The sequence below is a fragment of the Diceros bicornis genome, chromosome 1, assembly GCF_020826845.1.
Source record: "Diceros bicornis minor isolate mBicDic1 chromosome 1, mDicBic1.mat.cur, whole genome shotgun sequence".
In the NCBI taxonomy this organism is placed as follows: Eukaryota; Metazoa; Chordata; class Mammalia; order Perissodactyla; family Rhinocerotidae; genus Diceros; species Diceros bicornis.
The window spans coordinates 51,882,035-51,909,839 of NC_080740.1; the positions used below are offsets into that span (position 1 = coordinate 51,882,035).

The window sequence follows — 27,805 nt, forward strand, 5'->3', positions numbered from 1 at the left end:
TTAGCTCCTTTTACTAGGTTGTGTGGTCTGGGAATTGAGCCAAAACACAGATATCAAGGAAGGAATCCCCAGTATCTGATGACTGGCTGAATGTAAGGAATGAAGCAACTAGAGATGTCACAAAAGATCCAAGCCCAGATAATGTTAAAGCACCAAGAGTGTGTGGAAACAGTGATAGAAGCCAAGAAGTTGCTGAGAAGTAGAGTATCATAGCTGAGGTGTTAATATTCAGTGCTCTTAAGAATCAATCCAGTTCTCTTTGTTAGACTGTTCAAAAGATATTTTCTGAACACAGCATTTTTTTCACAAGTGATGTGAATGGTCCCATTCACTGAGGGCCTACTGTATGCCAGTCACTGATTAAAAGTGCCTTAAAATGTGTTGTGTAAGCCCCATAGTAACCCTATGAGCTTTTATAGGCAAGAAACTGAGGCACAGGTGTTCACATTGAAAGTAAGGGGTAAAGCCAGGCTTTGAGTGCAGGCCTCTGTGATTCCTAAGCCCATACTGTTTTTTTTTAACATCAGGTTTATTGAAGTATAACTTACATATAAAAAGCCACCCTTTTTAAAGTATATAGTTCAGTGAGTTTGGACAAATGCAGACAGCATAACCACCACTACAATCAAGATATAGAATACTTCCATCACCCCAAAAAGTTCTCTCAAGTCTTTTGTAGTCAATCCCCTCCCTCGCTGCCAGCTTTTGGTAACCACTAATTTGTTTTCTGTCATTACAATTTTGCCTTTCCCAGAATGTCACATAAATGGAATCGTACGTTACGTAACCTTTGTGTCTGGCTCTTTAGAATAATGCTTTTTATTTTATCTGTGTTGTTGCATGTGTGAGTAGTTCATTCTTGTTTATTGCTGAGGGTATTCTGTTGTTTTGATATATTGCAATTTGTTCATCCATTCCCTGGTTGATGGACATTAGGTTGTTTCCAGCTTTCAGCTATTACAAATAAAATTGCTGCTAACTTTTGTATACAGGTCTTTGTTTGAAGATATGTTTTCATCTCTCTTGGTTAACTCCCTAGAAGTGGAGTTGCTAGGTTGTATGGTAAGTGTATGTTTAACCTTATGAGCTGACGGACTATTTTTCAAAGTGGCCGTACCATTTCATAGTCCTACCAACAACGTATAAGAGTGCAGTTGCTCTGCATCTTCATTAACACTTAGTATTGTTAGTCTTTTTTATTTTAGCCATTGTGGTACATGTGTGGTAGTATCTATAAGTGTTTCTTTTTTTCATTGTGGTTTTAATTTGCATTTTCGTATTGTTTATGGATGTTGAGTGTCTTTTTATGTGTTTGCTGTCTGAATATCTTCTTTGCTAAAATGTCTATTCAAATCTTTTGCCTATTTTCAAGGGTTTTTTTTTTGTCTTCTCATTATTGAGGTGTAAGAGTTCTTTATATATCTGGATACAAGCCCTTATCAGATATGTGTTTTGCAAATATTTTCTTAACTGCTTTTCAAAGGGCAAGAGTTTTTAATTTTGGTGAAGTCCAGTTTATCAATTTTTTCTGTTATAGTTTGTGCTTTTTTTTTCCTATTTAGGAAATCTTTGCCTGGCCCAAGGTCACAAAGATTTTCTTCTGTGTTTTCTCCTTGAAGTTTTATAGTGTGAGTTCTTATATTTAAGTATATGCTCCATGTTAGGTTGATTTTTGAACACGGTGTGAGGTAATTTTGAGGTTTACTTTTTTGCATACAGAAGTCCAATTGTTCTAGCCCCCCAGAGCCTGCGGTCTTAAACATTATACCACCCTACCTACCGATCTTCTCTCTCATTGTTAAGTATGTGGCTTTTTACAAGTCTTCCAAGTCTCCTACTTAGCATGTAGTCTCAAGGATTAGAGAGAGTGTACAGCAGCACCTAGTACAGTGTCTGCAATATAGTAGGCAATCAATGAATGATAGCTATAAAACTGTTACTATTGGTAAAATTACTTTTGTCAGATCTCTCGTTCTTTCAGCTAACATACTGAACACGTATTACATGTGCTGGGGATACATTAGTGAACAAAGTAAACAAAATTCCTACTTTTATGGTGATTACATGCTGCTCATTAATGTACAAATCACGAGATAGAGTATTATAATTTTATTAGATGACATTAAAGTTGAGGATGCATTTTGGTGCAGCTATGAAAGCTTATAATTGATATCTAAGCACTCTAACAATGTGTTAGTTTAAAAATTAGGTTCTAAAAATGCCTTAGAAGAAGAATTGATCAGCCTTGGAATCATAGAGGCAAACACTGGAAGAGTATCTCCAGCATCATCCAAGAGGAGAATACTGTGAGCCAGGTCACACTCATTCCTAGGAGTAGAGACAACCAGCTGTCCCTGGAAGCAGGCCACTGAGATCTTTTGTCACACTTCACTTGTTCAGAGTCCTCTATGAGTGAGCAAACTTTGAATCAAAGTACATGTAAATTTGTCTGTAGGCTCAGAATGTGCTGATGACTCACCGTGAGTTTTTAGCCCACTCAGTAGTTCTGATTTTTTTTATTTATATACATTAAATAGTTAGCCTTTTAAAGATTAAGTTCTTAAAATGTGGTACTTTACGTAATGTGGCTCTAAGTACCCAATGAATGAATGACTTGTGGGAAGTGTTGAGGGCAGGGCATGGGCTTTGGAGTTAGAAGTGGAGTTTAATCCCTGCTTTTCTTTACTAGCTGTGAGGAGTTGGGCAAGTTACTTAATGTCTCTGATCCTCTGTTTCTCTGTGCCCTCTTTATAGTGTTGTTAGCATTAAATGAGATCACGTTTACTAAGTGCTTGGCCCTGGGACATCTTATTTTTCTTCATTCATCTGCAGTGAAAATTTTAGTGAATTTTATATATGTTGAGTGTTTATTTTCAGAATCGTCTAAAAGAAATTGATCAAAATCTCTCCAAAATAATGAGACTTGACAATGAAATTAAAGCCTTGGATAGCCGAAAGAAGCAAATGGAGAAAGATAATAGTGAACTGGAACAGAAAATGGAAAAGGTTTGTGGTGGTAGAATTTTGTTCTACTTCAAAGTTTTGAGGTGATTGTAATGAACCTCATTTGAATCCATTTTGCTACTCATATTTTGAAAAAAACATACAAATATTGATGTTTGTGTTACTTGCATATATATGTTAAAAGGAAGGACATTGAATAAGCTTTAGTTCATATTTTGTACCTCAGAGTGATACCTTCTGATAACTTCCTTATTAAAGCTCCTTATCTTGATTCTACACAGGTTTTTCAAGGGACTGATGAGCAACTAAATGATTTATATCACAATCACCAGAGAACAGTAAGGGAGAAAGAAAGGAGATTGGTAGACTGTCAGCGTGAAGTGGAAAAATTAAACAAAGAATGTAGGCTTCTCAATCAAGAAAAATCAGAACTACTTGTTGAACAGGGTAGGACAAAGTGTTTATTGTCTTTTTTCCTATTATAATAGTGTGCATTTTCTGCATGAGTGATGAATCTGCAGAGAATAATGCTGAATGAAAAAAGCCAATCTCAAAAGATTTTATACAGTGTGTTTCCATTTATTTAACAGTTTTGAAATGCCAAAATTTTAGGAATAGAAACCAACAGATAAGTGATTGCCAGGGTTACTGAGTAAGAGGAGGGGCAGAAGGAAAGTTAATGTGGTTATGGTAATAAAAGCAACAAGAGGGATTCTTGTGGTATTGGAACTGTTCAGTATCTTGACTGTCATGGTGGATATATGCACCTACACAGTTAATAAAATTAGATAGAGTCTAGTACACACACGGGTACAAGTAAAACTGGGGAAGTCTGAATAAGATAGATGGATTATGTCAATGTCAATATCCTGGTTATGGTATTACACTATAGTTTTGCAAAATGTTACTAAAAGAAAACACTGTTTTTCTACTCACAACTATTCTGACACCAGATGTGTGGGTTTTTTCACACCAAGAAGCAATTCTCCAATTCTCAATGGACACTGACTGGGTGTCCTGTAATTTATTTCACTTCCAACACTAACTGTCCAGAGTTAGTCAGACCCCACAGAGTAAGAGCTCAGTCCCACGAGACTGCCCCCTACTTCAGATGCCGATCGTAAGTCCTAGGTTATCTGTCACCTATACTTCTGACCCACTGGCTATAAATTCAGGGGTTCCCACAACCCCTTCTTCAGGTTCAATAGAACTCAGAGAAACACTTACTATAACCAGTTTATTATAAAGGATAAAGCTCAGGAATAGCCAGATGGAAGAGATGCATAGGGCAAGGTATGGGGAAGGGACATTGAGCTTCCATGCCCTCTCCATGTGAGGCACTCACCCAGCACCTTGATGTGTTCGTCAACTGAAAGTTCTCTGAACGCTGTCCTTTAGGGTTTTTATGGGAGTTCTGTTATATAGGCATGATTGATTAAATCACTGGCCATGGGTAGATTGAACTCAATCTTCAGCCCCTCCCCAGAGTTGGGCAGGTGGGGTATCGAAAGTTTCTACTCTCAATTCACATAGTTCGTTCCTCTGACAACCAGTTCCCATCCTCTAAGAGTCACCTCATTAGAATAAACTCAGGTATGGTTGAAAGGGACTTATAATGAATAACAAAAGACACTCCTCTCACCCCTGTCACTCAGAAATTCTAAGAGTTTTAGGAACTTTGTGCCAGGAACTGAGGACAAAAACCAAATATGTATTTCTTATTATATCACAATACCACAGTTATCATTAGAGGAAACTGGGCAAAGGATATAAGAGATCTTGGAGTATTATTTGTTACAATTGCATGTGAATGTTAAATTATCTCGATTTTTTAAAAAATCAGGGGAAAAAAGGAATTCTTATGTTTGTGTTTTTTAAAGGTCGTCTACAGCTACAAGCAGATCGCCATCAAGAACATATCAGAGCTAGAGATTCATTAATTCAATCTTTGGCAACACAATTAGAATTAGATGGCTTTGAGCGTGGACCATTCAGTGAAAGACAAATTAAAAATTTTCACAAACTTGTGAGAGAGAGGCAAGAAAGGGAAGCAGAAACTGCCAGGCAACTGACGGTAAATATTTTCTTTTGTTTGTGTGAGATTCTCTAGTTGAATTGTTTTAATTTTTGGATGGACCTTATTGTCATATTTTTGGATTAGTGTTAGGATAGAATCTGCTACAAGGTAGAAAAAAGGAAGGAAAACTGTAAAGTTTATAAGGATAAAAATAGGAAGAAAATACGGACCTATGTTTTTTATGTAAGTAAAATTCCTTTTTAAAGCTAATCATAAAGAAAAAGTTTGCTCAGAGTTAATAATGATTATCTCTGGGTGATGGTCATTACATTTTTTTATACTTTTCCATATTTTCCTCAGTGTGCATGTGTTACTTTTGCAATGAAGAAACTTTTTCTTAATGAATTGTCTAATGAAAAAATTGTTAATGCTCATTCTTCTCATATGCATTTAGAATGACTTTGCAGAAAAAGAGACTCTGAAACAAAAACAGATAGATGAGATAAGGGATAAGAAGACTGGACTGGGAAGAATAATTGAACTAAAATCAGAAATCCTAAGTAAGAAGCAGAATGAGCTGAAAAATGTGAAGTATGAATTACAGCAATTGGAAGGATCCTCAGACAGGATTCTTGAACTGGACCAGGAGCTCACAAAAGCTGTAAGATATTGTTTGAGTAATCTAATAATTTTAAGTTGTAAGACATTTGGAATCTTGCATTCTAAAGTATTTTATCTGTTGCAAATCCTAAGATTATGGCATTTTAATAAAAATGTTAATGTTGTCTATCAATCTCATGTAAAATGAATTCATCCGAATATCTTAATCACCCAACTCTTTGGTTCTGGAACCTGGTGGATTGAAAATTAGAATTACTGAGGAAGCTCTTTAAAAATACTTAGACTTAGATCTTACCTCAGACCTTCCAAATCAAAATCTCTTAAGAGTAGGGCATGGAAATGTGTGTTCAAAACAGAAGTAGGTGATTATGAGTACCCTTGGTTAAGAACCACTTACCTAAGTTAAAAAAAAACAAAACAAGTATTTTCCCTCTAAGTTCCACACACTGCAGATTTTATATGATTATTGCCATGTCATCACTTTTTTTGTGGTAGAAACTTTCTTAGCCCATATCTTCTTTTCATGAAGTTCCAAATTTTCTTCCATATTTCTAATCTGTCCCCTTCTTTCACCTCTCCACCGCCAAAGTAAGCATCTGAAAGCTTGGCAAATCCCCCTCTCAAATCCCATCGTGATAATTTAAGTAAACATTTGTTTTTGCTAACCCCCCACCTAGGGTACATTTTTGTCAGTTTAGCACTTTGTCACACTATTGCCTTGTTGTGATGGGGAGGCACCAGTCAAGGACCACATCACACTATTTTTGTAGGTTCTACATGTCAGGCAATGTAGCGAGTTACATGGGTACTTGATAAATACTTAATTATTGACTGAAGAGTCACTAAACTGTACACTTAGACATATTTCTCTTAATTCACACTAATTCCCATTTTTCCCTCCTGTTTGACTCTTTTAGATTTATTTACTAATTCTCTTACATTATAACATAATAAGGTAACTTCATAAGATTTTCTTTAAAAATCTTACTCCTTATGTTTTTTTCTCCTGTTGGTTGAAAGGAAAGAGTGATATTTTGCCCATTCTGAGGAGTAGTTGATTGCTATTACACTTTGTCATGACACACAGTATATAAACCTGTACATTTGTTTGAATTATTGATAAGGAACGTGAGCTAAGCAAGGCTGAGAAAAACTGCAGTGTAGAAACTCTAAAAACAGAAGTGATAAGCCTTCAAAATGAGAAAGCAGACCTAGACAGGATCCTGCGTAAATTGGACCAGGAGATGGAGCAGTTAAACCATCATACAACAACACGCACCCAGATGGAGATGCTCACCAAAGACAAAGTAAGACCTGTCTTTTTCTTCTAGTTATACTTTCTGGTATTTAAAATAGCTTATCTTACATTTATAATTGATACACTATGAAGTATTTAGTTGATATTGGCTTTGTATTTTAGGGGTTAAAGGAGCTTAATCACTATAAAATAGACTTTCAAGCTTAAAAACTATTTTCTAATTACAAAAAATTAATCATACAGAAGTAATACACACAAACACATATATGCACACTGATGTTGATTTTATCATATATCATACAGAAGTTTTAATTTTTATATCGTCAGACTTGTTACTCTTTTATGGCTTAGAAAGGCCATCCTCACTCTCTAAGACTTTAAGAAATTTTTTTCTTCTGGCATTTTTATAGTTTTATTTTTTAAGCCTATAACTTTAATCAGTCTAGAATTTATTTTTGTTCTTGATATAATGTGGAGATACTGAGCTTTATTTTTAAAAGATTTTTTTTTCCTATAGGCTGACAAAGATGAACAAATCAGAAAAATAAAATCTAGGCACAGTGATGAATTAACTTCATTGTTAGGGTATTTTCCCAACAAAAAACAGCTTGAAGACTGGCTTCATAGTAAATCAAAAGAAATTAATCAGACCAGAGACAGACTTGCCAAATTGAAGTAAGTAGTTGCAACATTTGGAGATGCAGTAGAAATCTCCTATTTCATGCTTTCATTTTTAATTATTTTAAAATGCTTTATCTTCATGAAATGGTATAAATGATTTAAAATCCTGGAAAACACCGGCATTTAAACTGTTGGCAGGCAAAAGAAGAGGAGCAAGTGAGGGAAACTGGGACATGCCCAGTGAGGCAGACAGGAGTGGTGTCTAGGTTACCTTAAGAAAGTATTACTTCAAGGAGGATGTGTTTGGTGCTGCTAAGATGGTGACCTTGATGAGCAGTGCTCAGTGGCTAGGATGGTGAAAGCATCATCTACATCAGTTATGTTTTTCCAAATTTTTACTGTGATTCACAGTGGGAAGTATCAAGATGAAGCATGCGTGTGCTCATACACACTTATCTGAAACAAATTTCTCAAAATAGTACCTTCCCTAACTCTGCACAGGCCACTCCAATCTATTCTGTTGTTTCAATTTTTAAAATAATATGCTGAATGTAGTGCATTAAATTGATTACATGACTTGCCTAGTGCATCATAACCTGCAAATTGAAAAACCCTCATCTATGTGGGCATGGCTAGGATGATCTTTAAGAGTTGGAGTGGAGATAACTTGTAGTAGTGAGCAAAGTCTTTGATGAATAAGAGGGAATGAATGATTAGGATGTAAGTAGATGACAGCAACAAGGAGGGGACAAAGGAGAAGTTTTTACAAGAGGGAAGGGAAGTAATATTGTGAAAGAGTCCAAAGGGAATTAGGAGAATGTTCTCCTTTTCTCTTCTTTCCTTCGAGTACATCCAGCAAGCATCTTCTCCTTGCTGAGGCTCTTAACCCAACATCTAAGACCATGAACCCCCAGAAACCAGGCAGAATTTTGCCCATACCCATTTTTCTGGGAGCAGGCCCATGACCAGGGTTGGCAGGTGAGTCATTGTCCTAGGGAGAGAGTTCAGGCAGAAGTGAACTATTGCCATGACTTCTAAAAAAAAAAATACTTGGTCATAACAAATCTTTGTAATATTTTTTGGCAGAATTTGTCTTGTATCTACCTACTCCAACTTTCAGACTCATTTCTCATGTTTTTAAATTGTAATCCATATTTGTTCTTATTTTAGCAAGGAACTAGCTTCAGCTGAGCAAAATAAAAATCATATAAATAACGAGCTAAAAAGGAAGGAAGAGCAATTGTCCAGTTATGAAGACAAGCTGTTTGATGTTTGTGGTAGCCAGGATTTTGAAAGTGATTTAGACAGGCTTAAAGAAGAAATTGAAAAATCCTCAAAACAACGAGGTAAGGTGCCTACTTTATATAGGGTGCTTTGACACTTTTGAATTTTCATTCACTGGTAACTAACACAGATGGGAGATTTTAAAACTTGGTTCTGGAGCCAGATGGCTTAAGTTTCAGTCCTCGTTCTACAACTTACTGTGTGACTTTGGACAAATTATTGAAACCTTCCTATACGTCAGATTTATCATCTGAGGACATAATTATCTACCACCTGGGATGTTAGGGAGGAGTAAATGAGATTATAGGTGTAAAGCTTTTAGAACAGTGTCTAGCACATAATGAGTTCTAAAATATTGTTATACTTTTTTGTGTGTTACCAGAAAATTTATACAAATCTGAATGTATTGTGCCCTTTGGAAGATTTAAATATCGAGAATTTTGATTTCTTTCATAATGTGTTTATTAAGCAAGAAGAGTAATCCTGTGTTTACAGAAAAGGATGTAACCATATTGACAAAACTATATTTTGTATTCTTCTCACTGGGAATATATTTATTTTCTTAAAATAGCCATGCTGGCTGGAGCCACAGCAGTTTACTCCCAGTTCATTACTCAGCTAACGGATGAAAACCAGTCATGTTGCCCTGTCTGTCAGAGAGTTTTTCAGACAGAAGCTGAATTGCAAGAAGTCATCAGTGATTTGCAGTCTAAGCTGCGACTTGCTCCAGATAAACTCAAGTCAACAGAATCAGAGCTGAAGAAAAAAGAAAAGCGGCGAGATGAAATGCTGGGGCTTGTGCCCATGAGGTGAGAATAGGGATTTACCATTACTGTACATGTAGCAGCAGCACTAAAAGGTACCCATCCAATGCCTGGCAGGTGGTCAGTACTCAGTAACCATGTGTTGAATGAATAAAAGTTAAAGTCAGGATTCTGAGCCAGTATGCCCCATCTCATGTTATTTATATGATAAGAAGAAACAATTATTTAAAGGTAAGCTTGCTTCTTAAACTCATCATAGGGCAGATATAATCTTTGACTTTTTTTGGTTGTGTGTGTGTATGTTTATTTAACTCCTGAGACTTGACTTGAGGGCAGAAATTTTGACAGGTTTTGAACTCTTTGCTGATGTGTCACTTTCTAAACCCAGCAAAAGAATTAAAGCACTAAAAAGCTCTCCCAAGAGACAAATTTTAAACTATATTTTTATGTCTTTCCCACTTTCAAAAAGAATGAATCATAGATGATTTCTTCTGTTTATTTTTCCCTCGCTTGTACAAGAAATTCAGATGATGGTCTGTTTGCAAATAAAATCAAGTCAGAAAGTATGTGATGATTGCCTTGGTGTCTCCTAGAGCATAGAGCACAAAGCTGGTCACAGAGCCCTATAAAACATGACCCTCAAGGAGCTGATGGTCTAAGTCTAAGTAAGGAGATAAGCTCTCAGAATTAGACATGTAGAAAGTTGGGCTTAATAAAGTAATTAATTGGTTCCAACAAATGCATTAGTTAAGAGAAAAGCCAGTGGACTACAGGAAGAGAATAGAGTTTTAGAACAAGGTAGGAGTGGGAATGTAAAGCATGGAGAAGTTGATTCCACTCAGAGAAGGAAAGGGGAGAGGGAAATTAGAACAGTGTATATAAAGGGAAGGAGAGTGTGACTAACCTGCAATAGAAACGTTATCTGGAGTTTGGGGAATTATTTCTAAGGATTAATTCCCATAAATTGGGAAGATAGGGCTGCACTAGTAAAGGCTTAGTTACAACTCTCTGATAGGTGATGAGGAGGCATCCCGTGGGATTTAATGAAAGATGTGTTTTAGGAAAATTAATCTAATGTTAATATATTGAATGGATGAGAGTGAGAAAAACTCTGGAAGCCAAAAATTCAAGAGGGTATGTTGTCCTGGAAAACCAAAGAGGAGTTTCAGGAAAAGAAGAAGGAAAAGTCTAAGATGTGCTTCGTGGTAGCCAGCCTCCAAGATAGTCCCCAATGGTCCTGATCCCTGCCTCCTGGTATTCACACCCTTGTATAGTCTCCCCTCATGATCCAGGATTGGTCTGTGTAACCCATAAAATACGGCAGAAGTGATAGCTCGTCCCTTCCAGGATTAGGTTATATAAGGTACTACAGCTTCCTGCTCTCCTTTCTCTCTCTTCGATCTGGGGGAAGCCAGCTGCCATGTTGTGAGCACCCCTGTGGAGGGACCCACTTGGCGAAGACCTGAGGCCTTCGAACACCGTTTGAGTGAGTGTACTATTTGGAAGTTGACTCCCCAGCAGTCAAGCCTTGAGATGACTTCAGCTCTGGCTGACAGCTTGATTGCAACTTCAGTGAGACGCCGAGTCAGAAGTACCCAGAGAGCTGCTCATGATCCTCATATCTGTGAGAAATAAATGCTGTTGTTTTAAGCTGCTAAGGTTTGAGAGATTTTTGTATGCAACAATAGATAACTAAGATAGTCATCAAGGGGTGAAAACCAGATTATTGAGGGCTACAGAGAGAATGTGATAAGGAGACAAAAATCAATAGTTTGAGAATGGAAAGGAAGGAGAGTAATAAGGTAGTATCTTGAAAAAGATCAAGTAAAAAATAAAATTTAAAGTTAGTAGAAAGTACATGTAGAGGAAATGTGAGCTTAGTTCAGTGTCATACTGATATATTATAATATAGCAGAAATCAACATTGTATTTTATTTTAGGACCCTTGCCATCACAGCTCCCCTTCTCAGAGTAAGATACATACCTTATTCATGGTTTTACTTCCATAATTCTTTGTGTATTATAACTTTGGTAACTATTTGCTGAATGAACGAGAACAGTATTATCTGTTCCAGTTATTTATTGCTGCATAACAAACCTCCTCAAAACTTAGTGCCTCACAACAACAATTTGTGGTGATTTTTCATGATTCTGTGGGATGATTGGGCTTAGGTGATTCTCACTTGGGGTCTTCCGTGCAGTTGCAGTCAGATGCTGGCTGCAGTCATTTCAAGGCTCTACTGGGCTAGACATTCAAGATGGCTCACTCACATGGCTGGTGGTGATGCTGATGGTGGCTGGCAGCTCAGCTGGGGCTGTCAAACAGAATGCATTCACAAGGCCTCCATGTGTGTCTTGGGCTTTTGGCAGCATAGTGGCTAGATTACCAAAGGAAGTATCCTAAGAGCAAGTATTCCACGAGACAGGAAGTAGAAGCTGCAAGTTTCTTAAGGCCTGCACCCAGAAACTGGAACAGTGTTACTTCTGCTGTTTTCTATTGGTCAGAGTAGTCACAGAGTCTGCCAAGATTCAATGAGAGGACACAGGCTCCACTTCTCAATGGAAAGAGTGTCAAAGTATTTGTGGCCAACGTTAATCCACATGGTACACCAACATCTAGAGTGGCACCCATGTGCCATTCTGATCACCAAACATAAAGTAAGATAACCTGAAGCTAGAAAAGTAAATATATAGTCTGTCAGATGAGTATCAGGCCGTGGAGCAGAATACAGCAGGGTAAGGAATAGAGAGTCCCTGAGGGGTGATGGGAGGAGAGTTGCTGAGAAAGGTGGCATTTGAGCAGAGATCTGAAACAAGTGAGGGAGCTAGCCATGCAGTTGTCTAGGTGAAGAGCATTCCAGGTGGTACAAAATCTCTGAAACATGTTTGACCTAAAGGCCAAGGGGAAAAGTGGTTGAAGATGAGCTCAGAGAGGTAGTAAGGAGCCAGATCTTTCTTATCCTCTTTGAGAAAAATAATATTTTCATTTAAAGCCCCAAATTCACCAACACTTAATGTAAGACTGCCATCATGAATGAAATCTTCGATGAAAATATACCTGTTTATCATTTTGCTTAGTACTGCTTCAGGTTCAGTTATTATAACACTAATTTAAATAAAAACTCAATAGTTTTCCCCATTTCTACCAAAGGTTTTTTTCAGTACCATATTTGTGTTGGTCCCTTTTATATAAAGTCCCCTTAGAAAAGGAATGCTGTCACAAAAATAGTTGAATTGAGTTTCTGAACATTTTAAATAACAAAACAGCAAAGCTTAATAGATCTCAGTAGCCCATTCTCTTGGTAAATATCTTTACTTTTCTTAGAATACTTATTTTAGCATCTTAGGTAATTGTCAAAAAAGAAGGCACCAAAACCTGGACTACATCAGTAAGGGTTTTTTGTGTGCATGTGGAAACATAAAAATAGGGTTAAAATTAAATGGATTATAGTTCTTCATAAAGATATCCCCAGTCAAGTGAATGCTTGACTATCGTTAGGCTATCGTAGCTGTGTCACTTTTTAGGTACCGGGCACATGATTTAAGACCAACTTCTGGTCTGTAACGACAACTTTCAGGAATTAATGTGAGCATGGAATTATGCATAATCTGCATACCTTCATATTTACTCAGGGAACTTTTTCTTTTCTGTGGTATAAAAAATTATAGGTCTTCTGTTGCCACAAATCAGTTCAGGTTGGCATTTCTTGGTTATAGTGTGGACTTTTAAAAAAAAATCATTAAGTAATAGCAGTATGCAAGAGCTAACCCTTGAGTTTCTAGTTTTTCCTTCAATTTATTGTAAGACTCACATTAGAAGCCAATTTAATTTATTGTACTAATTTAATTTTAATTAAGAATTTGGAATTTTTCCAAAATAAGCTTGATTGCTTTTTTTTTAAGATTATATAAAGTTTTACTCTTCCAGAGGTGTCAACAAAAATAGGTATGGGGCCAGTAACCTGCAGCAGGGGTGATACTCATTAGCTAGAGTAGCAGCAGTAAACTGGATTAACAGCTTTTGTACCATAAACCCATGTAGCATTTGGCTAAGTGGTTTCCTTCCTTCTTTCCATCATTTTTTTAACTTTTTATTTTGAAGTAATTTTAGGCTTACAGAAAAATTACAAAAATAATACAGAGAATTCACATATACCTTTCACCCAGCTTCTGATGTTAACAATTTATATAACCATAATACAGTTATCAAAACCAAGAGTTAATATTGGTATAATGCTATGAACTACAAACCATATTGGAATTTCAGCAGTCTTTCCATTAATGTCCTTTTTCTGTTTCAGGTACCAACCCAGCATCTCATATTATATCTAGTTGTTATTTCTCTTTAGGCTTCTGCAGTATGTAGCAGTTCTTCAGTCTTTCTTTGTCTTTCATGATCTTGACACTTTTGATGAGTATGGTCAGTTAATTTTTATAGACTTAGTCTGGCAAACAATTGTTGCAAGCAAGATCTACCAATGGATACTACAATCAGTGGGCAGAAATTTGAGAAGAAACAGGATATATATATATATATATATATATAGTCTCAGTGTATCTCTCCTAAGATATTTATTAATTACAAAGAGAAAAATAGTACCTTTACAATGGATAAATCTGGCTGACACCATCTTAACCAGGTGAATCAAGCTAACATCTCCAGTAATAAGACGTACTGACATCATGTACCCACTGATAAATGATGCCCTGAGAAGGATACAACATAGCTTCTATGACGTTCTTGCCAAAAATACGTAACCTCAATCTCATTATAAGAAAACATTAAATAGCTTATTTTTATTTGTGTTTTCTGTTAAGGCAAAGCATAATTGATTTGAAGGAGAAGGAAATACCAGAATTAAGAAACAAACTGCAGAATGTCAATAGAGACATACAGCGCCTAAAAAATGACATAGAAGAACAGGAAACACTCTTGGGTGTACTGATGCCTGAAGAAGAAAGTGCTAAAGTGTGTCTGACAGATGTTTCAATTATGGAGAGATTCCAGGTAAGCTTATTGTAGTTTCAGGCATAATAAAACTCGTTTCATGGTGGTTTGAATGTGAAGTGTGAGAGAGTTAAAAACAGTAGCTAATGTTCAGGTACAGATTGTGTTTAGAGTTCCACATCCTCAATTTCTGGTAGTCTCAGGGAATAACTGCTTATTTATATTCTTGGGTTTAGATTTTTTTTATTCATAAATTATGAGAATTAAGTAGTTTTATTTGTTTTTTTAGTCATCTTCCTTTTGTTTACATCATTTAAATTATTAAAAATTAATTTAATTTTTATTCTATTAAATTTTGTTAAAATTATATCTGAAAGCAGTTACAAACTTAGATTTAAAAAGTAATTAATAGCAATTTTTAAAGATTTTGAGGGCTGGCCCCGTGGCTTAGCGGTTAAGTGTGCGCCCTCTGCTACTGGTGGCCCAGGTTCGGATCCTGGGCGCACACCCATGCACTGCTTCTCCGGCCATGCTGAGGCCACGTCCCACATACAGCAACTAGCAGGATGTGCAACTATGACATACAACTATCTACTGGGGCTTTGGGGAAAAAAAAAAAAGGAGGAGGATTGATTGGCAATAGATGGTAGCTCAGAGCCTGTCTTCCTCAGCAAAAAGAGGAGGATTAGCATGGATATTAGCTTAGGGCTGATCTTCCTCAAAAAAAAAAAAATTTTTTTGAATAATGATAATGCAGTAAGTTTCTTAAAGGAAATAATTTTGTTCTATTCTTAAGATGGAACTTAAAGATGTTGAAAGAAAAATTGCACAGCAAGCAGCTAAGCTGCAAGGACTAGACTTGGATAGAACTGTTCAACAAGTAAACCAGGAAAAGCAAGAAAAACAACACAAATTAGATACAGGTAATATAGTCTGTTTCCTCATGTACCCATAAAGACTTCAAATTCCCAGCATATGCTTTTTACTGTAAATTTTATACTTATTATGTGGACAAGGAACTGTCTTTCTCCCTTCCAGTCCATAGTGGATTCACTCTATTTTCTCAAAAGCATCACTCCTCCTCTGTTTCCTTGCTTTGCACAACAGATTTTGAATAATGGGAGATTTCGAATGATGGGTATCAGATGAGCTGTACTCTTTCTCAATTATACCTGCCCTGTGAGCCTCACCTGTGGGTGGCCAGGAGGGAACAGCATGCGGAGACGGGGGCTTGCGGGGTTCTTGTGCCACGTCTGTTATAGTGGGTGGGACCTACAGACACAGCCTTTGTGAATTCCATAGACCTATAAAACTGGAAGGATGGTGCTCATAGTATTTTCCGTACCTTTACATTAATCACTGTGTCAATACGTTCTTGTGCAGTTTCCAGTAAAATTGAATTGAATCGTAAGCTTATACAGGACCAGCAGGAACAGATTCAGCACCTAAAATGTACAACAAATGAACTTAAATCAGAGAAACTTCAGATATCCACTAATTTACAACGTCGTCAGCAACTGGAGGAGCAGACTGTGGAATTGTCCACTGAAGTTCAGTCCTTATACAGAGAGATAAAGGTAAGAACATTCATACATATTTGTTTTTTAAATTATTTCAAATATATGAAATGCTCTTTATTGATGTAGTGGGCTAGAACTATGGTTATTGTGAGGATCAAACGAAAATGGTATAATAATTCTTTGTGTGACTCCTGGGTGACAGAACTTGTACTAACAGGTAAAGATTTCTGGGAGAAGAATTTTGGTCATAATAAGGAAGAACTGGCTGCCTGGTTAAATAGTGAACTTCCTGTTATGGAAGGTGGTCAGGTGGTAGAATCCTCTATATAAGGATTTTTGCTTGTATGGGAGGTTTGTTTTATGTACAAATGCTATATCCGTGGCAGAACTGCCTCTCAGTCATAACACTTCTTCTATTTGATTCCTGATGTAGTCTCAGAATTCTTCCCAATACATTGAGCAGGCACTGAGTTGCCACATGGAATGGAACCCATTTGGCATCCCTCATCTAGATTAATCAACTCTAGGACCCAACCAATTAAATTTTTGAACAGTTTTGGAAATAGTCTTATCTAAGTTTTCATGATTATACTCATTCAGTAAGTACTAAATATAATACTGAATCTATCATTAATTACTATAAATGTTTCTTTCTTAAATATTTTTGGATTACAAATTATTAGAGGCTTAGAGTATGATATAAAATTACATATCTTACATTTCTGTAATTTTGTATTATTTATAAAGCACTTTGACATTAAACCATTCAGTGTCTCAGTAACTGTTGAAATATGTGATTAAATCCCCTTTTTATAGAAAAAGAACTTGAGACTTACAGATATCCCATAACTTGCCCAAGTTTATGCAGCTAGTAGAAGGCAGGGTTAATTTTCAGGTAGGTCTTCTACGTCTAAGACATTTGATTTCCCACCACACCATACCAGTTCACAATATGATAAAATACACCTACATTGAAGTAATACTAAATAATTGTTTCTACCTTTATGGATTTGTTAGATATTTCCAGATCTTGAAGTGTTTGAGGATCATTATTTTGAACAACGGTTATCACTTAATCATGCTGTAGAGATGTTGCAAGGCCAAATAATGTGGAATTCTGATTAGTATAATAATTTGTTACTTGAAAGCCCCTTTCCTTCCAAAATAGGTGTGGACACACCAACATCAATGTACTAGTATGCTTTTATTACCTTAAAATAACTACTTAGCCTTAGCAAACTAAGCTTAAGAACAAAAGTGTCCTTTATAATCATATTTCCATCTGTAAAAGAGAGGCCTGGACTGAATGAGCTTTCTTATTCTTTGGTCACACGGAGCTGACAGGAGAGCTACAAACTCATAAAACCTTATACCTGGGGGCCGGTCTGGTGGTGCAAGCGGTTAAGTGCGTGCACTCCGCTGCGGCGGCCCGGGGTTCGCCAGTTCAGATCCCAGGCACGCACTGATGCACTGCTTGGTAAGCCACGCTGTGGCGGCGTCCCATATAAAGTGGAGGAAGATGGGCACGGATGTTAGCACAGGGCTGATCTTCCTCACAAAAAAAAGAAAAAAAAACTTATACCTGAAGCCTATGATTGGGAGCACATGGAGTAGATTAAGAATCAAGTCAGTGACTAAGGCAGTATAGCATAGTGGTAAGACAGAGAATCTGGAGCTGGATGGGATTTGAATCCTGGCTTCTTCATTTACTGGCTATTGTGACCCTGGACAAATCATTTCTGTGCCTGTTTATTCATCTGAAATATGGGATGAAAATAGTGGTACTATCCTCATAGGGTTGTTGGAAGGAGCGAATGAGTTGATTCTTAAAGCCTGGCACATAAAAGGTGCTTTTATTATGACTGTAAAGTCTGACACCTGTAATAAGATAATGGAATGTTATATAAGACTTTTTAAAATATTTTTAGGATGCTAAAGAGCAGGTAAGCCCTTTGGAAACAATATTGGAAAAGTTCCAGCAGGAAAAAGAAGAATTAATCAACAAAAAAAATTCAAGCGACAAAATAGCACAGGATAAAGTAAGATTTCATTTATATATTTACTTATCAAATATATATGTTAAACTTACTACTATGTTCAGAGCACCATGTTGGACACTAGTATTTCACATGAAGTTAAATACATGATAAGTAGTATTTTCAGGTTTGTGACATAATCTTGACATTAAAAATTCTTGTTGGATTAAACTTAAATCATTTTGCTTCTTGATCTAAAATAGAAGTTGAGAACTGAGACTATTTATTCCAACCCCAGAAATAATGAAGAGAATTGTCTGAGATCATAAAATTTGCTGGATGGAAACTGGAACCCAAGGCTCCTAACTTCCAAGCCAATGTTTCACTGCACTCTTCTATTACGTTTTTGTTACCTTAGTCTAAGATATTTCCTTGGAAATAAATTTAAATGCCCTGGTCCCAACCAGTGTATATGTAATAAATGTCTTTCCACAGATGAATGATATCAAAGAGAAGAGTAAAAATATTCATGGTTATGTGAAAGACATTGAAAATTATATTCAAGATGGGAAAGATGACTATAAGAAGGTAATTTAAAACTTAACATTATTTGTTTATATTTTCATTTCTTGTGCTTAAAGAATTTTCTTTTTTGTAGCAAAAAGAAGATGAACTTAATAAAGTAATAGCTCAACTAAGTGAATGCGAGAAACAGAAAGAAAGGATAAACAAGGAAATGGGTAGCATGAGACAAGATATTGATACACAGAAGGTAGGTCTTTTTTGCTAATGGCTTATGGTGACTTATTGTATCACTTATACGAATAACATTCTTTTCTTTATTTTTTATTTTTTACTTTTTTTTTTTTTTTTCTTTTTTTTTTTGTGAGGAGATCAGCCCTGTGCTAACATCCGCCAATCCTCCTCTTTTTTTTGCTGAGGAAGACGGCCCTGGGCTAACATCCGTGCCCATCTTCCTCCACTTTATATGGGACGCCGCCACAGCATGGCTTGCCAAGCAGTGCGTCGGTGCGCGCCCAGGATCGGAACCAGCGAACCCCGGGCCGCCGCAGCGGAGCGCGCGCACTTAACCGCTTGCGCCACCGGGCCGGCCCCTTATTTTTTACTTTTATTTTCAATAGATCCACTGAATAGAAATGCAAACAGTAGAGAAAAGCAATTCCAATAATACGGTCTTTTCTTCTTTCCTTTTTTCATTTTTATTTTTAATAAAAGACCCACTTGTTAAAAGTTTAAACATAAAAGCATAAAATTATAGCATAATTAAAATTAAAGCATAAAAGTCTTCCTCTCCTGCCAATTCTCAGTCTCACTCCTAGATGTTATTACTGTGAACAGTTTTTTGTTTGTTCGTTAAGAAGTTTCTTATTCATATATCAGTAGATAAATAGATAATATTATCTGTATGTGTGTGTGTGTGTGTTTACTTTTACAGATGGGATCATACCATTGATACTCTGCACCTTGCTTTTTTCATTTAATGCAGTTTGATCTTACATATCAACTCAACTCTCAGATCCACCAGATTCTTTTTAATGATTATAAAATATTCCTTTTTGTGTATATACCATAACTTAAGTTGATTACTTTTTTTCCTTATTGCAGACTATGGCAGTGAATAGCCTACATATATCTGTATTTTTTTCTTACTTATTCTAACATATCTTTATGTAGGATAAATTCACACAAAACAGGGATTGAAGTGTAATGATATATTCTTAAAAGTTGTCTGTAAGTAAAATATAAAGGCATTTTCCAGTTGATTCCTATATCATTTGTTTTCTCTTTTAAGGAAATTAATTTCCACAATATAATTAAAATCACATTGAGAAACATCTTCAACATGCCTCATGCAAGCATGATAGTTAATGCCTTTAAAAACTACACCATTTCTCTGTTCCTGCTGTTTTAAATAAAATTTGTTATTTGAATGCATTAAATCACTAGTTATAAGTGATGGTTAAAAAAATCTCTTTGATGGGCCGGCCCCATGGCATAGTGGTTAAGTGCGCACACTCCACTACTGGTGGCCTGGGTTTGGATCCTGGGCGTGCACCGATGCACTGCTTGTTAAGCCATGCTGTGGCGGCGTCCCAGATAAAGTGGAGGGAGATGGGCAAGGATGTTAGCCTAGGGCCAGTCTTCCTAGGCAAAAAGAGGAGGATTGGCATGGATGTCAGCTCAGCGCTGATCTTCCTCACAAAAAAAAAAAAAAAATCTCTTTGAAGATTAGCCATATCAGCTTTCTGCAGGGTCTCTGGTCATAGCACCGGGAATTTCAAATATATGAATATCAGTCAAAGGTAAATTGGATCTGTGCCATCTAATAAATGCTGAATAACTATAAATTTATGATGCATATGTAACAAAATTGTTATCACTAGCTTATATATGGGTTGCCTATTTAAAATCACAATCTAAATCAGTAATGTCCCTCTACATACAAAGATCATTAAGATTTACCAATCTGTGACCTTTTTCAAGTTGATGGTCTAAACTTAGTGGATCTGACTGTATTAGCTTACTTTTGTAACCTACCTTGTTCCAGAAATTATTTACTAAGTTATATACATAAAGCAATGCCAAATAACATTTTAAATTAATGGAAAAATGAGACAATGTGGAAATAAGGACAAGAAAGTAATGAAACTAGGAGAGTAGTAAGTATATAAAATGTACGCTATGAAATCTGATATGCTTGCTAAAGATGCTAGTAGTCACATGAAAAGAGGAAGTCACAATTACTTAAGATTCACTTTGTCTCAAAGCTAAAAGGAAACCAGTTCCCTGTACTGAGACCAGAGAAAAATGTCTCCATAGGCATTCATGGAAAAGAGGATACTGTATAGATTAATAAAAACCATGTCTTCAACAAACTTCCTGGGGCTTTTTTTTTTCTTTTTCTTTTTGTGAGGAAGCTAACATCTGCCAATCATCCTCTTTTTTTTTTTGCTGAGGAAGACTGGCCCTGGACTAACATCCATGCCCATCTTCCTCTACTTTATATGGGACACCGCCACAGCATGGCTTAACAAGCGATGCGACGGTGCGTGCCAGGATCCGAACCAGCGAACCCCAGACCGCCGCAACGGAGCACACACACTTAACCACTTGCACCTCCAGGCCGGCATGGGGTTTTTTTTAACAGTGTATTTCAGCATTTTTATCATCCTTTGATGAAGTTCCTTAGAAGGTGGTATGATTGAAGACTAAAAATGTTAGGGTGTTTAGAGAGCAAAGGTTAGCTAGGGGCACCCATCAAAATCACCTGGATTTTTCCACTCCTAGGTATATAACCAAGAAAATTTAAAACATGTTCACATAAAAACTTGTACAAGAATATTCATAGCAGCATTATTCATAATAGTCAAAATATAGAAACAACCCAACGGCCATCAGCTGATGAATAGATAAATAAAATGTGGTATATCCTTATGTATTAGTCAGGGTTTTCCAGAGAAACAGAACCAACAGGAGATAGATAAATAGGTAGACAGACAGACACACACACGTGCACACACAAATATATATAAAGTAATTTATTAATTTATTATAAGAAATTGGCTCACGTGATTGTGGAGGCTGAGAAGTCCCAAGATCTGCAGTTGGCAAATTGGAGAGCCAGGAGAGCTGATGGTATTGTTTTGGTCTGAGTCTGAAGCTGGGAACTAGCAGAGCTGATAGGCTCAGGATCCAAGAAGAGAGAGATTTCAGTTGGAGTTCAGGAAAAGACCAATGTCCCAGCTCTTACAGTCAAGCAGGAGGAGTTACCTCTTACTCAGCCTTTTTGTTCTATTCAGGTCTTCAACTGATTGGATGAGGCCCACACACATTAAGCAGGGCAGTCTGCTTTACCCAGTCTACCAATTCATATTTTAATCTCATCCAGAAACACCCTCAAAAACAGACTCAGAATAATGTTTGACCAAATATCTAGGCATCCTGTGGCCCAGTCAAGTTGACACATAAAATTAACCATCACATCATACAATGGAAAATTATTCAGCCATAAAAAGGAATGAAATATTGATATACACTATAACATGGAAAGCCTTGAAAACATGCTAAGTGAAATAAGCCAATCACAAAAGACCACATATTATATGATTCCATTTATATGAAATGTACAGAATAAGCAAATCCATAGAGATAGAAAGCAGATTAGTGTTCCCAGGGGCTGGGGGGAAGGAGAGAGAAGGGAATAGAGTAACTAATGGGTATGGGGTTGGGGTGATAAAATGTTCTGGAATTAGGTGATGGTTGCACAACCTTGTGAATATACTAAAAACTGAATTGTACACTAAAATGGTGAATTTTTTGGTATATGAGTTACATCTCAATGTTTTAAAAAATCACTTGGGTTATTAAACATATACATGTTTATGTCTCCATTCCAGACCAATAAATCAGAATCTCTGGTGCATGGGCAGAGGCATGTATATTTTGTTCAAGTTCCCCAGGGTTCTGATGTATCCCCCATAACCATCACTCACTGAGCCAGAGCACTGCATAGCTTTCAGGCAATTCTCTATAAATGGCATTTTTCCCAACCAGACTTTGGTGGATATTGGACTGCGATCTACTCGGTGTATTACTTTGTCACAGGGACCTAGAATGCAGCTAATTTTTATGTTTCCTTTACGTGGCCAGCTGCATGCATTAACTGTCATCTGAGCTGAGTGATTGGGGTTTATATCTAAGAGTTGAGGAGCCTAACAGTAGCTTATTTACATGCTTATGCCCTATTAAATTTAGTCCACAGAATAAAATATTCTGGAAGTTTAATAATCTGCTTCCCTCATTTTTCAGATGAAGGGAACTGGAGGTGATGTGACTTGCCCAAGGTCACAAAAGTAGAGAGTAACAGAGGTAGAACTTGACCCTACATTGTCAAATTGCTAGTATAATAGAAAAATTATTCTGGTGTACTATATATAACTGCATCTATAGTATGCATCTAGTTTTCTGCATATAGTATAGCATCTAGTTTTCTCTCCTCCCTTTCTTTTGTACTTTATATTTTGTAGACAGACTATAATTGGAATTCTTACTGCTTAAAGTACAAGGACAAGTTTGACCCAAAAGGCATTTCACTAGATTTATTGATCCAGGCACTGTGCTGATTACTTTACATACAGGAACTCATTTAATCTTTACAACAGCTCTATGTGATGGGTGGTATTATTATCACCATGTTGCAAATAAACTCAGGCTCAAAGGACTTAAACTAATTTGCCCAAAGTCATCCAATTCGAATGTTGTAATGCCAAAATTTGAGCCTAGGTGTACCTGACTTCAAAGCCTATACTATTTAACTACTGTGCTCTATACTGTCTTTCAAAATGAAAGAACACCTAAAAGAAGGAAATGCCTAGCTTTCTAGTGACCATGCAGGCAAACAGACCAGGAACAATATTTCGTGCCAGAAATCAATCTCACCTAAAAATGTGATAGCCCTTTAAAGAGTCCTTTCATGTGGTCATGAAAGCAAATTCCAGTGTTATATAATATTAGATGAAAGCAAGCAAGGACACATTCTCTTGTTCCTAGTAAGAAAAAAGTACAAGCATAGTCCCCCATGCAGGAATCTTGGAGAGTCACAGCAGCTGTAGGTGGTACATCAGGTTGCCTCAGCAACAAAGAGACATGTACAACCATATCATTTTAGACACCTTTAACTGCTTATAATAATACCTTCAATAGATATGTATATTTTTATATTATTAAACTGAAGGTAGCCTTAATGACAGTTTTAAAAAAACTCAAAATAGTGATTCAGAGATGGGCAGGGTTAGATATGAACATTAAGCATATGAGAGAAGTCCTTGGCTTCCCTTCTCTCTCACCTCCCAAATCCTTTTTCCCTGGTGACTCCTGTACTGTTACTGTGAGCAACAAGATATTGCCAAAGATCTGCCCATCCCTCCCACTTCTCACATCACTGAGTTTACTCAGCTATAAGGGTTACTGCAGGAGGGTCCTAATTGAGAAGTCCTGACGCCCAACTTGGGATGAGTTTTCTGTGTTCAGGCTTTTATGAGCCAAACCACCATTGTTTCTGCAGGAAAATTTTTTTTCCAAATTCCAAAGAGTCAACTTATAAATCGTTTCCTGTTTGTCTCTTGGCAACATAGTCCATTATAATCACCAGGAAAACTACTGATAATTGTGTTGGTGTTGCTGCTGCCACTAAGTGATTGGGTCTCTTTTTAAGGACAAAACTACTCAATAAAAACACCCAACTTTTTAAATTTTCAATTCAATGGCCAGGAAAGTGTCATTAAGTGTCATAGATATATACTATTTTTGTGAAACTTCTTACTGCCTTGTATGATTTGTGAGCTTGAAGGTAAAGATCTTATCTGACATACTTAACAGTATCTAACAGTCTTGGGACATGTTAGGAGACAAATACAACTAGGAAAAAAAATTCGAGGGAGACTCATAGTATTGCTCTTTTATGCTCTTTTAGATCAGTAGGCTCTATTGTGGGGTTCCTATGCAATATCCCATGGGGTGCAAGTATATTAAAACATCTAGTTATATTTTTTATTTCATCATCTAAATTTCTGTTTTGTATGTATATGGGTCATCCAGATTAGTCCAGGCCTGGAGACTCCTTACACTGGCTTATTCTCCCTCTGTTGAGTTTAACATGATTCTAAGTAAGGCAGAATTAGTACTACCTGTCAGCAGTTGCCTGTTAGGAATCAAATGTTGGTAACTTGATTATTTTTGTTAACCGATTTAATACTTACATTTAGATACAAGAAAGATGGCTACAGGATAACCTTACTTTAAGAAAAAGAAATGAGGAACTAAAAGAAGTTGAAGAAGAAAGAAAACAACATTTGAAGGAAATGGGTCAAATGCAAGTTTTACAAATGAAAAAGTATGTTTTTAAAAATAGTCTTTAAATAAAGGTCTTTATTATTGAAACGTGAAGAATATTCAATGTATGTTTTTTAAAAAGAATGTAATCCTTTAGCCTAAGTGTCCCTTGAGATTTACAGGAAGGTGGACAGAGTTTTTATATGGGTACTTTTCATGGCCTTACAAATTGAGTGACTGAAGTAGTGATATAGAATTTATAGTCATACTGCAGTGATGGGCAGGGTTAAAAATGCCAATCCCCAGATTTCTGCTAGCCTGCTCCACAAGATAATGGTACTGAACATAAAGAATATATGGCCTATGGAGCCTGCCCGGGTCAGAGCTTGTGCAGTCTATAATATTGCCAGTAGAGTTATTGCCAAAGTGATTTTCATTGGAGACCCATTCTAGATGGTCCCACTTGTAATTAGGGCCAACCAGAGCTTTTTTTTTTCCAAAGATTAATCTGATTCTTCTTTCATCTGGTTTTATTGTTACACACAGTTTTGCTACCTTCCTGCTGCAGCAGAAAATGATTTTGTTTTTGCCTTATCTGCCTTAGAGTTGCCTTAGGAATTCTGTAAGAACCTGGTTGATGCTAAGGCACTAGACTGGTATAAAAGATTGTACTAGTCGAACAGATTTTTGAACCACCGCAACTGGTTAAATATAGACCTCTCATTCATTTAGCCATTCTTTGTAGATTTTTAATTTGTCTTTTTGACTTTATACAGAAATCTGAACCAAAAAAATGCTTAAGTTTTTCTAAAGAATATAGTAAATTGAAATTTTAATTTAGTTTATAAGACCTAACATGGTTAATCCTATGTTACTGTAAGTACTCTTGATTTAGCTATTTAAAATCTCTTTCATATATCGAGGAAATCAGACTTCATAACTGTAAGAGCTCTTCATCTTCAGCCTCTTCATTTTTTATGCATTAGGACACTGAGACCCAGAAAAAAATCACAGGAAATTATGATGAAAGCCAGGAATGTGACCCAGATATCACAGCTCCCAAGCCTCAGCTCTTTAACACTGTAATGTTAGTACTCCTGGTGGCAAATTGGAAAAGAAAAGCTTTTAGAAGAAACTTAAATGAAACAGTTTATTCTTTGCTACTAAAGACCAAAACCAGATATTTTTATAATTCCTTCTGTGATTGGCCCATAACAATGCTTTTTACATTTATGCAGACTACTAAGTACAGATGCTCTTTTTCAAACCTTTCTTTAACCAAGAAGCATCAGAAATGTCAACAAAACAGATAAAATCAGGCCAATTCAGTAAGGATGTCCATAAACTTGAGAGCAGTGCTTGGCACGTTAATAGAGTACTTAATAAGTAATTGTTAAATGAATGAAGATTTTTAAAGCATACATTGAAATCTGTATTATCTACCAAGTTATCAGAAAAGTTTGGGTATTTTACTCTTTTTGGTCAGTATTATGCTTTTTTATACTGGTATAAGAGAAATTTTGTTTTCATGAGGAGTACAAACTTTTAGTAAGGATTACTGCAGAAATTAATAGTTTAATTGAGGTAAAATTATATTTTGTCTTTGACATATTATGAACAAAAGTATGACACCTATTCTTCAATAACTCTCGGTATTGGTAACTGTATTCTCAGTTCACAGTCAGAAGTTTGTGAATTTGTAATATTAATCACCAAGAGTACTTTACTTAGGTTAGTCAGTGTCTAAAAGTCAGGAACTTTCTCAGTGCTCACATGTTATGAGAGTTCTTTATTCAGCACTCAAAAATCAGCTGTTTAGAAACCTGGATGCTTCAGAGGTTTGGAAGGAAGAAAATTTTCTTTAGTACTGAAGCCTTAAGTAAAAAGCAAAGAGAGAGTCTATTATCATATGCTGATTGCTAAGGAGAATGATAAATGATATTTATCTATCTAAAGAGATCTGATTTTTCCACTTCATTTTTCCCTTTTATAGTGAACATCAGAAGTTGGAAGAAAAAATAGAAAATATAAAAAGAAATCACAGTTTGGCAATAGGGCGACAGAAAGGTTATGAGGAAGAAATTATTCATTTTAAGAAAGAACTTCGAGAACCTCAGTTTCGCGATGCTGAGGAAAAGTACAGGGAAATGATGATTGTTATGAGAACAACAGAGCTTGTGAACAAGGATCTGGACATTTATTATAAGACCCTTGACCAGTAAGTATTGGACCGGGGATTTGGTTCCCATTGCTGTCATTATCAACTAGCATGTTTTAGTCATATTTTCCCCCTTTTTTGCTTTTTAAATTTATTTCATACATACCAAATAATGGAAAATTATATGTATGTATGTGTTTACACACACACACACTTATGAAGTTAAGTAATAAAGCATATTAATATTAAGGAGTACCCATAATACCACCTGCCACACCCAGTCCAAGAACTGTACCATTACCACTAACTGGCATCCACTTAGATGCTCCTCCTTATCTCAGCCTTCTGTCATCCCCACTCCGAGTAACTGCTGACACAGATTTTTGCTCTCTCTGCTTTTTTAAAAAATAATTTTGTCATAGGTGGTTTTTTGAAAAATATATTCTGTGTACTCTTCTAGGATTTGCTTTGTTTTATTTTGTTTTGTTTTTATTCATGTTGCTTATAGCTGTGGTTCATTCATTTTCACTGATGTACGGAATTCTATTGTGGGAATATACCACAAGGTATCCCTTCTCCCATAGATGGGAAACAACCCCTTTGGGTTGTTTCTAGGTCTTTATATTTCCTTTATGTTTCCAGGTTACTAATATAACCCCTGCTGCTGGGAACATTCTTGTCATGTCTTCTGGAGCAAAGGTGTAAGAGATTCTCTTGGGTATATGTGGGAGCAAAATTTCTGGGTTGCAGGGTATGCCCCAATTTTATAAAATAATGTTAAATTGTTTTCCGAAGTAGTTTTTTAATTTACACCACTAGTAG

The 27,805-nt window shown here is 36.3% G+C and overlaps 1 protein-coding gene across 4 annotated transcripts in view; it reads left to right on the top strand.

The window, feature by feature from the left end:
- The window catches only part of RAD50 (RAD50 double strand break repair protein), a 68,968-nt gene that overhangs the window by 19,251 nt on the left and 21,912 nt on the right, over positions 1–27,805 (top strand). For 3 of the 4 annotated variants that reach the window (XR_009219886.1, XM_058540271.1, XM_058540281.1), the window contains 16 exons: positions 2,878–3,006; positions 3,246–3,411; positions 4,845–5,038; positions 5,436–5,642; positions 6,727–6,909; positions 7,378–7,535; positions 8,652–8,827; positions 9,337–9,574; positions 14,348–14,537; positions 15,274–15,400; positions 15,861–16,054; positions 17,926–18,036; positions 18,469–18,561; positions 18,632–18,745; positions 24,759–24,886; positions 26,819–27,043. Coding sequence is in view for 3 of the 4 variants with exons in the window: in XM_058540271.1 (XP_058396254.1) it covers positions 2,878–3,006; positions 3,246–3,411; positions 4,845–5,038; positions 5,436–5,642; positions 6,727–6,909; positions 7,378–7,535; positions 8,652–8,827; positions 9,337–9,574; positions 14,348–14,537; positions 15,274–15,400; positions 15,861–16,054; positions 17,926–18,036; positions 18,469–18,561; positions 18,632–18,745; positions 24,759–24,886; positions 26,819–27,043 (2,633 nt within the window). In the remaining variant the exon portion in view is untranslated. Of the gene's footprint in view, positions 1–2,877; positions 3,007–3,245; positions 3,412–4,844; positions 5,039–5,435; positions 5,643–6,726; positions 6,910–7,377; positions 7,536–8,651; positions 8,828–9,336; positions 9,575–14,347; positions 14,538–15,273; positions 15,401–15,860; positions 16,055–17,925; positions 18,037–18,468; positions 18,562–18,631; positions 18,746–24,758; positions 24,887–26,818; positions 27,044–27,625; positions 27,678–27,805 lie in introns of those variants that run through there. The other variant, XM_058540294.1, reaches the window with a different exon arrangement.